Source organism: Camelus ferus, chromosome 2, assembly GCF_009834535.1.
Source record: "Camelus ferus isolate YT-003-E chromosome 2, BCGSAC_Cfer_1.0, whole genome shotgun sequence".
Lineage (NCBI taxonomy): Eukaryota > Metazoa > Chordata > Mammalia > Artiodactyla > Camelidae > Camelus > Camelus ferus.
The window spans coordinates 35,582,870-35,596,866 of NC_045697.1; the positions used below are offsets into that span (position 1 = coordinate 35,582,870).

The 13,997-nt window shown below is 41.8% G+C and overlaps 1 protein-coding gene across 7 annotated transcripts in view; it reads left to right on the plus strand.

Annotated features, from left to right (window-relative positions):
- SPATA18 (spermatogenesis associated 18) overlaps positions 1-13,997 on the plus strand; it is a 44,067-nt gene that overhangs the window by 12,333 nt on the left and 17,737 nt on the right. For all 7 annotated transcript variants that reach the window (XR_004326223.1, XM_032497281.1, XM_032497289.1 and 4 more), the window contains 3 exons: positions 9,470-9,575; positions 9,708-9,823; positions 11,222-11,334. Coding sequence is in view for 6 of the 7 variants with exons in the window: in XM_032497281.1 (XP_032353172.1) it covers positions 9,470-9,575; positions 9,708-9,823; positions 11,222-11,334 (335 nt within the window). In the remaining variant the exon portion in view is untranslated. The remainder of the gene's footprint in view (positions 1-9,469; positions 9,576-9,707; positions 9,824-11,221; positions 11,335-13,997) is intronic.

The window sequence follows — 13,997 nt, forward strand, 5'->3', positions numbered from 1 at the left end:
AATAACCCCATCCCTAAGATAAGACAAACCACATTTCTTAAAGTAAGATAATAGACATCAAGACATTACACTCTGGAAATTTCTAATTATTTGATATATGAGTGGGGATGGCAGGGCAGGCTGGTAATGCTGCCTCTTGAATTACTCTCCTCTCGCGCTATAGAAATCGGTACTAACGAGTGAAAACAGCATATTAAATATCAGCACATAAAAGGAGCTTTTAAAGAGTTGTCCCCTCTGTTTTAGAATAAGCTTTGTGGTAGAAATAGAGGCTACCTTTATGTCAAGGTGTACAAAATGCTGTTGCCATTGCTACAGTGACTTCAAACAGACTCTGCTCTCCTTCACTCCTCCCTCTTCTGTATTCTTGGGGAATCGGTTTAATTAGTGAACTTATAGAGAATATTTTTATTCCCTTTAGGACCTTTATCTCTTTATTAGCCAGTAATGAATAAATGCCAAACCTTAGTGTCTCAACATAACAGAGGTTTATTTCTCATTTGGGCAAAGTCTGATGGCAGTTCCCGCCCATCACTGGCTCAGTGTCAGGCATCCCGTCAGATGCAGCAGGACCTCAAGGATTCTGCAGAAGAGAGGGAGCAAAGAACTTGCCCTGCTCTTACATAACACACATCCCTGGCACTCATCGTCCCTTGGTCAGAATTAGTGGCTCCCATCTAATTGTAAGGGAGTCTGAGAAATGTAGAAAAGCACATGGAATATTTAATTCATGCTACTACTCTGCCACTGTTAATAATGATGAATCCATGGTTACAAAAAAAAGTTGACAGATGGTTAAGGAATATTATTTTCTTTTTAACAGAGAGGCGATCAACTTTAAATTTGATTTTTCCTTATTTTCGTCTTGGACTAACTGGTTCATGTAAACGTCATCATTGTTTGATATTCAAGAAGTATCAAAAGAAGTCCAATAGGGATGTTAACTATGGTTCAAGACACTCAAATCCAATGGAGAAACTTAAATAGGAGCTTTTCCTAAATTGTGGAGATATATATAAGCCTAATTTTTCTTGTATCTAAAATTCAGGATTTCAGTTTAAAAACTTGTTGTGGAGGCAGTGGTGTGTGGCAAGGTGATGATGTGGAACAGAGGGTTGATTTCGGGAACAATGCTGCCTGAAAGGCTGCCCACATAGGGGACTGCACTTCCCTAGGGGAGCAGTTGTAGCCTGTTCTAACCACCACTTATTTTATTTTATTTTTTTTTACGTTGCAGAGTACTTTATTTAAAAACATTTTGAGGTATGGTTGATGTACATTATTGTGTAAGTTTCAAGTGTACAACATAGTGATTCACAATTTTTAAAGATTGCACTCCATTTATAGCTATAAAATACTATGGCTATAAAAAGCTATACTCCCTGTGCTGTACAATATAGCCTTGTAGCTTATTTATTTTATACATAGTAGTTTGTATTACTTTATCCCCTATAACAGTGTTTAAACAGCCCTTGAAAGCCTTCAAAGCATTCTTCATGCATTATTGCCTTTAAACTCTATAAGAACCTATGGTTTTATTTTCTACATTTTATAGATGAGAAAACCAAATCCCAGGAGTGCAGCTTGCCTGCCTAAAGTCACTACACTAGAAAAGGTAGAACTTTGGGGAAGGGGGAGGGAAGGGATAAATTGGGAGTTTGAGATTTGCAGATACTAACTAATATGTATATAATAAATAAACAATAAGTTCATACTGTATAGCACAGGGAACTATATTCAATATCTTGTAGTACCTTATTTTTTTTTTAACATTTTTTATTGATTTATAATCATTTTACAATGTTGTGTCAAATTCCAGTGTTCAGCACAATTTTTCAGTCATTCATGGACATATACACACTCATTGTCACTGTAGTACCTTACGGTGAAAAAGAATATGAAAACGAATATATGTATGTTCATGTATGACTGAAGCATTGTGCTGTACGCCAGAAATTGACACAACATTGTAAACTGACTATACTTCAATAAAAAATGTATATATACGAAAAAGAAAAGAAAAAGTGGAACTTGGATTTGAAACAAGGTCTTTTGCTTGTCAAGTCCTGTCTCTTATTCCCTACAGAGGAAGGGAAGGTGTAAGGAAATTCCATTTATTTGCAGTGTCCATTTCCGGCCATCCTTCCCCAACCCTGCCAGATACACACCCTGGATAGCAGGGTAGGGAGGAAAGTAGGTAGAAATTAGGGCTTTGTTTTCCACGTGTGACTTTCCATGATCAGCTGTAAGGACTTGCAAATGCTTCCCCTCAGACTCGACTCCACATATTTCCTGTTGATCATCTCTTCTTCTTGCTCATTTACTTGACAGATTTGGAAATGGTATTCTTGTTGTATGTAAAATGAGTCTTTTTAAAAAAGAAAAGTATTAAAAAATAAAAATGCCAGGCAAATCATTTAATGTGGCAGCAGTGTTCATATTTTAAAGGCATATTGTGGTAAATCCTTTTGCACGATTTAATTCTTATCTAGATTAGATGAAGCATATTTTGTGTGTAAAAGATCAAAGTTTCTTAAAGTGGAAATAACTATTTTGTACTGAAATTGATAGATCTGAATAGCTTTTCAAAGTGAAGTTGGCAAGTTGATTAAAAATATTTAGTGGTAAGCTTTATTAATTTTGTGATGAAAAATTCTTTCTCTCCTTTTCATGTTGTAGGGGTGATTCAAGTTAGGAATAGAACAGTAGGTAGGAGAGAACCATTGGGATGATCAGGCTCTCATGAGAGGAGATGTTAATAAGGTCAAGGGGTTGCTCAGAAGTAAAGGAAGTGGAAGGGATCGGCAGATTGGTGGTTGAACTGGCGTACACGTAACGTGCAATGACAAAGATGGCTGGCATGGAGAGAGCTGCTGGAGGAAGGAAGGAGGAAGGAAGGCTGCATAAGTTGTGGGGAGGTACATTGTGAAGGACCTTGGAAATTAGGAACCTTGGTTTGGGTTCATTACCTTTGCATTTTTTTTTTTTTTTTTTTTTTTGCAGGGGATGGGGAGGTAATTAGGTTTATTTATTTAATTATTATTACTATTTTTTTTTTTTTAAATGGAGGTACTGGGGATTGAACCCAGGGCCTCGTGCATGTTAAGCATGTGCTCAACCATTTGAGCTATACCCTCCCCCACATCTGTGTCTTTAACTCTTGTTTGTTCCTCAACCTGAACAATTTGGAACAACATCAAGTACCACACCCCTCGCCCCGCCCCCACATCATTCTGCTATAACTGCTCTCACAGTGGTCACTAGAGGCCACCTGGTGGTCAGTCAAATCCAATCTTTTGTTTTCATAGTCCTTATCTCCTTGATTTCTCTGCAGCATTTGACACATCTTATCCAATTTGATGGCTTTAGCTACTTCCCAGATGCTGGTGACTCCCAAATCTATCTCCAGCTTGGGCATTTCTCCAGTGCTTCTGACCTGGATGGCCACCTATTAGCTCCAGACAGCTCCATGTGAATGTCCACATCCTCTGACCCAACACAAACCAGACAGGACTAGTTATCCTGCTTCCAGTCTTGCTGGTCCTCCTCTTGTGACCTCTAACTGGGCAATGACATCACAATCTCCCCTGTGGCCCAAGTTGGGAACCCTGGGCGCCCTTCCTATCCATCACACCTTGAAAATGAGTTCATCAAGCCCTGAGGATTCTACCTTTTAAAGATCTGTCAACTCTCTCCCACCTTTCCCCTTTAGCTGCTATTGCTCTTATACAAAAGCCAATCATTTCTTGCATATGTGGGAAAACCTGCTTCTGGCATATGTTTAGGGCAGATCTCAAGTGAACTTTGTTGCAGTGATGTCTGCAGCTGCAGGGAGAAGAGGTCCAGGTGCAGCAGCTGCAGGCTGTGCAAGAATTCTGTCCCTAACAACTCACAGGATTTTCACAGCCATCGCGGTTACAAAAGGAGGCTGGTAGCCCATCTCTTGCATAGGGGTTGGCAGCTTCAAAAGAATACTTTTTTTTTTTTTTACTGTTAATAATGCTGGTGGTTATAGGCTGGAATATTCTACTTTCTTCTGTTACCTCTACTTTTCTAATCTACATGAAGCCACTAGAATGAGTTTGAAGTTTGCTTGTTGAAGTTCCACACCTGCAACGTGGCGTATTACTATTGACTTCCTGCCTTCCTCCACGCCCCACTCTGATCCAATTTTTGTACAGCTGTTTGTGGGACCATTTCTGTGGCTCCTCACTGCTCACACCAGTGATTCTCAACCCGGGCAAAGCCTCTGAGACAGTGTTTCTGAAACTTACCCACAGAAGTTAATGCATTTTACTTCACAACATAGCACATATATGCCCTTATACTTAGATAACTGAAACAAAGTTTTCACAAATAATTCTTATCTTTCATAATTGTGATGTACTATTTTCTTTTTCATTCTTTTTTTTTTTTTAGGGGTAGGTGGGTGAGACTCACTAAATTGATCTTACTGTCCATCAGTGCTGTGGTTCTTGATCTTAGTTACACGTAACAAATCATCTAGAAAGCTTTTTAATGTCCAGACCCCACAATAGAGCAATTAGAATTTCTAAGAGTGAGAGCCCACACACCCCTCAGGCGAAGGCTTTCCTGAATCTTCTTGGTTTCCTACCACTTCCTCCTTTGAGCCTCACCTCTGAATTCTGGAACTACCTTTCTTATAGCAAGTGATACTTGGTTTTGCATTCATTTACATGTTTATCTTAGATTATAAATTCCTTGGGGGCAAGTGAAGTCAGAGAAAGACAAATACCATATGATAGGACGTATATGTGGAATCTAAAAAAATGACACAAACGGACTTATTTACAAAACAGAAACAGATTCACAGATGGAAAAAAACTCTTATGATTACCAAAGTGGGAAGGTGGGGGAGGGATAAGTTAGGAGTTTTGGATTTGCAGATATTAACTACTGTATTTAAATAAATAAACAACAGTGTTCTACAATATAGTGCAGGGAACTGTATTCAATATTTTGTAATAACCTATAATGAAAAAGAATATATATAAATGTATAACTGAATCACTCTGCTGCACACCAGAAACTAACACAACATTGTAAATCAACTATACTTCAATTAAAAAAATAAATAAAAATTCCTCAAGGCAAGAGACTGTCTTGCATCCCAGCATCCAGCACCCAGTAGCTCCCTCCATAAAGATTTGCTGAGAGCATAGATACACAGGTAAAGCAGAGAATAACTCATCTCCTTCTTTGGCTTCTTGGTAATTCATCTTTCTTCTTGGCTGTCCCTCTTGTTGCTCACTATTCTTGTTTTGTTTTTTGTTCACTGGCCCTTCTTCCTCAGCCCACTTCTGAAATAGCAAAATTACCCTCTGTCCTGCCCTTAGTCCCCTCGCCGCTCATCTGTGCACCTGGCTTCCACGCTCCCTCTACTGGAGGCTTCCAAAGCTGCATCCCCAATCCCCATCTCTCTTCTGAGATCCAGGTTACTTTCCAACTACTTTCGGTAAAAAAGCATGTTTGAGAGTTTGGCTCCAGTGCCAGAAGCAACGGGAATGGTTTGAGTTTCCAGCCTGACCATTATCTCTTCCAAATTACTTAAGATATTTTTTCCTCGCTGGTGAATTCAAGATGATGGATGGTATCCAGTTTGGAGGGCTGTTTTGATGATTAAATGAAACGTTTAAACATGTATTTAAAACTGTTAGCACAGTGCCTGGCTGGGATAGAGTACATGTTCAATAATGGTTAGGGAACTATCACTGGACGTCTTTATCTGGAGGTCCTTTGAACCCCTTAAACTATCTGAAAACAGTATCCCACCTCTTACACCTCTTTCCTGTTTCCAAACCTCCTAACTTTCTCCGCAGATAATGCTAGAATCCAGGGGACCTTGGCTGACACAGATGTGATTTGGGGGCTGTGGAGGATTTTTAGGGGACCCTTGTCATCTCCACAGCTCGTAGCATCCCTCAGCCAGACGTTACACCTTCCTATCTCCTCACCAGACTCGCTCTCCAATCCTAACTATCTGGTCCACTCCTGCCAGACTAATTCTTGTGAAGTGCAAAACAAATCCTCCACTTGCCCTATTAAATCTTTCAGTGATGGGACAAAGCCCAGAGCTCTTCATGTGGCAAATCAAGTCCTTCATTATTTGGTCTCTGGACCCTGGCATCCTTGCTGCTTCTTGCCTTGGTCCCTGCTCCAACGGCTTACCCCTCACCAGAGTGCGTTTTGCTCCTTGTACAATTCACTATCTTCCTAGAGCATTTAATAAACTCTAAGGGAATTATTCATTCTTTCTGGGTTTCCTATTCTCCATCCTACTTCCCCAGCTGGTGAGCTCATTGACAGCAGGCAACTTTTTATTTTTTAATGGAGTTTTGTTTCCTGAGATGACAGCCCAAGGCTTACAAATTAAAGGCACTCAGTGATTTGTAAATGGATGAACTTTGGAATTAGAAGATAGTATAGTTTTAGCTCATATTTTTGTTTTATTTATCTTGTGGGAGCAATTGGTAGAATAATGTCACTCTATTGCAACTTGAGTGTCTTGTGCAATGCTTTGTGTTAGACTGCTGCAGCATGTTGTGACACGTTTTGGGAACAGGAACCATCTGATATAGTATTTAAGTTGTGTTACACACTCAGTTGACAAACATTGGACCCCAACTTTGTAGCAGACACTGGGCAAGGCATAGGAGCATACAGTAATAACACTACAATAATACTAATTATTAAATACCTCCTCTACTCTACACCTAAGTTAGCTCGTGAGATCACCTTCTAAACATGAGTAAATGGAGGCTCATATTTAAAAGGTCTTTTCTAAGGAAAGGCAGCTAATAAGTGGAGAACCATATTTGAACCACAGTCTGCCCACTCAGTCCACTGCTCCATTCAGTTCTGTGTACCACCTCGCAGGTACTAACTGTTGAACATCTTTTTACCTTTAGGGTGTGGAACTCGAATTATTTTGATTTAATTCTCTTAACACTCTACAGGCCATTATTCTCTTTTTCCTGGAGAGAAAATGGGCTCAGAGAGGTTAAAGAACCTCTGCAGGATCACACAGCTCTGTGGTAAGGGGCAGAGCTGAGATACTCAGGTCTGCTTGACTCCCGAGCCCATTCTCTGCCCACTTAGCACACGACATGATCTAGCCAGAGTAAAAGGCTGTAAAGCGGGGAACTGAAGTTCACTGTGGTAAGGGCAGGAGTGAAACAGCAATGGACCAGGAGCTGCTTGTTCAGCGAGGAAGGAATGGAGGTAGCTGTTCAGGCTGTGGGTTCCGATGTTCTGATCACGTCAGCAACATCACTCATCACTCATCAGATATCATTGGACCCTTCAGTTTGCCATGGATACTAGTGGCCCGACAACTAGTACAAACATGAGAAAGGCAAAGCCATTTATAACAAAACTCTTTTAAAGTCTTTTTAAGAGAAAAAGATAAGAGGATGAGACAAAGAAAGAAATGGCAGCAACAGAAATCAGTGCTACAACAGAGCTAGTCACCAGGTACTGTTTCCCAGGAATGGAAAATAAACCAGCAGCTCCCCCTCTGCTACAGTAAGTTCAGCCCATCCAGACTGCTTACCATGCCTGTAGGGCCCTCCAGGATCTGTCCTGCCAACCTCTCTGACCACCTACCTGCTGCCCCGTGCACCTGCTTCATGTCGCAAGGTTGCCAAACTTGTTTGGGCCATCGGCTTTTGCCCTTGCTGTTCCCGCAGCCCCACATGCTCTTTCTCTAGTGCTTTGCATCCGGGACTTACCTCCAATGTCTCCTCCTCAGAAAGGCCTCCCTGACTGCCACCCTCATTCATTTCTTTGTCACATCATTAAGTCTTCAGATTAGAGCTAATCACGATCTAAAAGCCAGTACAGTTTAGTAGTTAAGAGTGTGGGCTCTGGAAGCAGGTCTCAGTTCTGACTTTTTACTAGCTAAATAACCTTGGGCACATTATTTAACCTCTCTGGGTCTCAGTTTTCTCTTCTGAAAATGGGGATGACGACAATGATACTCCTGTCCCCTAGAGTAATATTGCGGGGATTAACTGAGTTTATGTACATAAAGCATTAACAGTGCCTGGCACTTAGAGGCTATGTAATAAAGCCAAAGTGGGTGAATCATCTAATTTTCATTCATCCTTCCAATATGTGTTGAGTTTGAATAGAAGAGATGCTAGGATGCAGAGCTGGGAATGCAACAATGAACGGACCAGGCACAGCCGCTGTCCACAAGAGCTTACTGCTCAGTCTGAACCATTTCTCTTGCTGACACAGATCTGCATTTTACTTATAGACTTTTGCCTAGAGGTCATCTAAACTTTTCTTCTTCGTTCTAGTTTCTATCCCCCACTTCCTGTCTTGGGCTTCCTAGTGCCTCATTATGGCTTCATGTGACACATGAATCTATGTGTTTTTACACCCACACGATTTGTTACTTGTAGTTGTGTTTGTTCCTTTAGAGTTAGAATTAATTAAAGATTTGGCTAACGAAGGAAATGGTAAAAGGTTACCAACGAGATGACAAAACTAGAAAAATAGCTGAAAAGTCTACTTCCCGGCTTCTTCTGTTCTGTTCAAATTGCTTAGAATTTTCCATAACCACTTGAACCAACCAATTCTTTCCCCAAACCTCCCCAATTTCTTCTCGCCTAGATTGCACTTCCTCTCCAAAGCCTTCCCTAACTTTCTAAGACAACGGGCTCTTTGGTAACCTTGTGCTCATCCCCATAGTATGACTTATTATTCCACTGCAGGGTCACTGCTCTCGCCTCTCCTCCACGAGTCTGTATCGCCATATGGCCTGGGCCATCTTTTTTTGTCTTACTCTCCACTGTATCTTCAACCCAGCAATACCTTCTTATTGTTAACAAGTAGTGCTCTTTTGTATCTATTGAACTTAGGTAGAGGATAAGAACCAATGAAGTGGGTAAATTAGGAGACAGTGATTTGTATTGTGTTACAAAAGGAAGAGTCCCTTTATAAAAGAATTTTTTGCAGGGTTCCATTGAGTGTGGAGACAGGGTTATTGCTATAAAAACAGTCCCCAAATTTCAGTGACTTAGTACCCACAAAAAAACTTTCTTGGTTATGTAATAGTTCAAGTGTTCAGTTAGGAGCCTTCTAAGGCTTGTGGCTCCATTATCCCTTATGCCTTTGGAGTCCTCTATTGGGTCCTCTGCATTTGGCTAGTAGATGGGGAGAAAGAGAGAGAAGACCATCTCTCAGGACAGACACACATCACTTCCAATCCCATGGATTGGAACTCGGTTTCATGACCACACCAACTGCCAGGGAAGCTGGGGGAAGCAGTCTAGCTGTGTGCCAGGAGGAGAGGGAATGTGTTTTGGTGAGCACACAGCAGTCTCTGCCCTGGGACTGTACCAGAGCCAGGTGGCACTTGTGTAAAGCGAGGTGCCTGCCCACCCACAGTGGGTCCCAGAATTAGGGAATTGCACTGACATCTACTGTTCTGGCTTTGCAGACGAACTCATGTGATCAAAATCTAAATCACTGCCTCGAACTCATTGAACAAGTTGCCAAAGTGCAGGGACAACTCTTTGGGATCCTCACCACAACAGCCCAAGAAGGTGAGAATGGCTGGTGTGTCCCCTTCCCCTCTCCTCCCCTCCCCTTCCTTTCCTTTGTCCCTTCTCTGTGCTCTCTGACTGGACTGGTGTGGTTGGATTTCTCTCACTGACCTGATTTATGGATTCTTCTAGGAGGACATTATGATGGTGTGGAAACAATCAAATCACGCCTTTTGCCTTGGCTGGAGGCCTCCTTTACTGCTGCTTCCCTGGGAAAACCTGTCGACAGCAAGGTCCCCTCTCTACAGGTAGGGATGCTAAAGGCATCCTAGGTTGTCAGCATCTAATCAGGCTCTGGGAAATCAAACATATGTAATACATGGTTTTTAACTTAGTAAGGGGCTCAACTCTAGTCAGGGAATTGGGACCCAGGTATAAAATATGAGTCTCTATACATACAGTAGTAGATGGCATAATGGATTGAGTTTTCTCTTAAGACTGATCGGTATTAACATCTCAGCCTTCCTTGCTTATTGGTGGTATGACTTTAGGCAACTCAGTGAGCCTCTGCTTCCTCAGCTGTGAAAAGGGCCTGGTGGTAGTCTGCATCTGGGACATTGCTGGGCCCACTCTAGAGGTTAAAAAGTAACTTTGAAATGACAAGTTAGTCATCCAGATGGGGTACCACGGAGAGGTCAGAAGAGAAAGAGATTGTTAGATGGAGGAAAGCTCTGTATTCTGAAAGAGTTTAAAAAAATAAAACTAATAGGAAACTTCTAAGATAAGAAGAAAACTCAATTCTGGTAGACTGATAAAGAGGGTCATAATTTGTGGTTGATATTGATGATTTCCAGGGGACAGTGGCAGTGTTTTAACAGTTGAGGACCAGGCTGGAAAGAGAAAACGTACTTTGGTTAAGGCACTGGCATCATTATGGTTATGGCATGGCATCAGTGTTTGGATGGATTTACATAAATCCCTCCAAAAATTGAAGCATTTAGAGCAAGCTGTTCTAAGCAAGAGAGCCTTATGAAGGCAGTGGCTGAAGGATTCCTGGTTAGAGATCACTGCGAAGAATGCTAATCCACCCTCTATGGTCCGGGGGTAGTTTGTCTAACCTGTTAGGTCTCAGTTTCCTCATCTGCTAAGTGGGGACAATGCTTCTGCTGAACTAACAGGGTCATTGTGACAGTTAAATATGATAAACATGGGAAACAATTTACATGAGGTAAGTGTTCCATAGACGTAAGTCGTTATTAAACCAACTTTTTGACATAAGAATTTTCATATACTTCTTAGATTTTTACCCCCTGTAGGTGTTATTCTGAGTATAAAGATGTAAGATATTTCAATGTCTTTTAAAAAAAATCTGAGGTATAATTTACTTTCAGTGAAAACCATAGATTGATGAATTTTTACAAATGGATATATCCATGTAACACACCTCTACGAAGATGAGAAGTGTTTGCATCTCTTTGGAGCATCCTCTTGTGCCACTTCCCAGTCCCCTCCCTCCACCCGCAGGTCAACCACTCCTGATTTTTATCACTCTCGGTTAATTTTGCCTGCACCAAACTTCATGTAAATGGAACTATACATTATGTGCTCTTTGGGGCTTGACTTCTTTTGCCCAGCATGATGTTTTTGCAATCTGTCCACATGGTTTCATGTGTTGAGACTACCTTTTGATTTGTGTGTCTTTCCAGGACACGTTTGATAAGGAGAGACACAAAGAGTCTGGTTTTCGGGATCGGGACTTACAACAATTAGACTCTGACTTGAACTCAACACGTAGTCAACTCAACCAGGTTCAAGACGAGTAAGAGGAATGCAAGTTATCTTCTTCCCAAAAGAATTGCTTGTTCTTAACTTAATTGTTAAGTTTGAAAGGAGAATAGTGGCTCATGGAAAATGTAGACGTTTGTAAATAAGTAATATGATGTGTGTGTGTGTGTGTATGTGTGTGTGTTGGGAGTCAGTGTCTTTGAATTTGGGAACAGGATTTCTATATTATATGATGATCCCTAAGACCCTGGTTCCCTTGGCTCCATTTCTGCGGCCATTTCTTCTCCATACCCACTATCAGCCCATATTTATAAAAGAGAAAGATCGTTGCATCGATAAGCTATCTTGAGGGAGGAAAAAGGAAAAGATGCAGAAGGGGGAGTGTTAAAGAGGGTGAAAGATCAGGTAAAGAGGAAAACTAAGAGAAATACAGCAAAAGTAAGACGAAGCAGGCTGCATCTCTCCATCGATTGTCTCTGATGGGGGTAGATACGCCTGATCAAGAACAAATCAAAATTTTGGAATAACTGTTAGATATAAAAAAAATATATTTCAAAACAGTTAAGCAATACCAGGCATGGATGTCAGATGTATGCTACATGCAAAGACAGGGCAGCAAGCTCCAGGAATCACTGCAAAGAAAATTGCAAACTTTGGGTTTGGACTTGAGGCAGATAGACAAATGTGATACAACTGCTTTCAACATATGTCACAAAAGTCCGTCAGCAAGATGTTTCTCCTGCCACGGCTCTGCCCCAACGCTGACGTGGAGAGGACAGCCAGGGCTTCTTTTTTAACTAGTCACGGCTTGTGATGGAAGAGGGTGTGGCATTTGGCCTTGTTCTCTGAAGAGATTTCCTTCTAAGGAAAACATCTTAATGGATTGATTTATTATAAAAGTAGTGCACATTTCCTTCTCAAAATGCATATAACAAATAAAAGCATAAAGATGAAAATCATCCATTATCTCATGCCTGTTAACATTTTGGCGTATTTTACTCCAGACATTTTTCCTTGTGTGTGGGAGCATGTGTACACGCACACACACACAGAGTTACTTCTACACACCCTCATTCATTTTTCCAATTGGAGCCATGGTCAATGGGTGGTTTAATAGCAGCAGCAGTCAAGATTTATAAATGTGATGTGCAAAAAGCATAATTCCTCTGAAGTTCTATGACTTATTTCAATGAATGTCACCTGATTTGGAGAGGGCTAAGGAGGATCTTTAAATCTGCCACTTCTTTTTGGGTCTAGCAGAGTTCCTTTTGTGTATATATTCCATTAATTCCAAGCTCAAACTTCTGTTAGAGGCTGTGTTTGCCCTCCCAAGGGGCTTCATTGCCCTTCTCCTTCCATAGACTGGCATCTATTGGTGGAGAATGCTTGCACGCTCTCCGGGTGCTGGAGGAGAGGGACTCTTGGTCTGGTGCTGCCCTCTGGGTTCTTGCTGCCTCCGTTCCACCTGAGCACTAACGTCTTGTGCTGATGGGTGCTGAGTTGTAGCTTGTCTGGTTGAGTTTCCTGGGGACATTCAGTGACCCCTGCTGCTGTCTCCATTTGCCTCTGCTTGTCAGGCAAAGCTTCGAGACCTTGCTGGTTCTTGACTTCAATCAGCACCCACAGGAGCCAGGAATTCCTACCTTCCTCTCCTGTCACTGTGGCTCTGTAGTTACCCACCAGGGGCATCATGGACCCAAAACTATGACTGCATGCTTTTTTTTTTTTTAAACCACCCATCATTTGAAAGTTGCACACAGGAAGTTACTTGTTGCTTTTCCTTGAATTTCCTACTTTGGTTTTGGGTTGCTTTTAACCCATGTGTGGTTCATTTTCTATTTTTTAAGGCATCAGAAGTGATGGAGGCTATTCCCCATGTTCTATAGTGGCCAGATCTCTCCTCCTTCTCCTACTCAGCCTACCTGTCTCTAAAGCCAGGGTGCTACCTACTGTAGAATGAGTTGCCCACCCAAGGAGGTTCCCATGTCTAACCTCGTGGAGACCAGTTTGGCTGTGACTCAGTTCCAAAGATGCAGATTTCGGTAGAGTGCTGAATGGGGACAGGTCTGTGTAGGTGGGACAAACCCTAGACAAGGGTAGACCACTGGATTTTGTGTCTGGACCTGGTTAGAAATCTCACTTGTCTTCATTTCCTATATCTGATCTATAAGAACATCCAATGGAATCTACCTCCTAAACGTCTCCCACACACATTCCTTACTTTCTATTCTCCCACCATTGCCCTTGGTCAAGCCTCTGTTACCTCTTGTCTTAACCAATTTTCCAGCTGGCTTCCCTGTTTCAGTTTTTGCTCTAGTACAATCCACTTTCTACATTGCAAATATAGATATCTTTGTGCCGTGTCAAGTCATCCCCTGGCTTAAAAGCTGTTAGGAGCTTCCTTCTATACTTAGACAAAATTTCTAAATTCTTTCCCAGGATTCTCCCAGCCCTGCGTTACCTGGTCCTACCGCGCCCTCCACCCTCATCCCCGGCCCAGCTACCCTCACCCAGTTGACCGTCTACTTCCTCACCTTGAGGCCCTTGCGCATGCGCTTTCAGAAAAACGGAAGCCTTCCGCCGGCTCTTGGCATGGCTGCCTTTTTCTGGTCCTTCAGGTCTCCGTTTAGCGTGACTTCCTCAGAGTCTGTGACCACTATACGTTGAACGATCTTTCCTCTTCCCTTCCTTTAATTT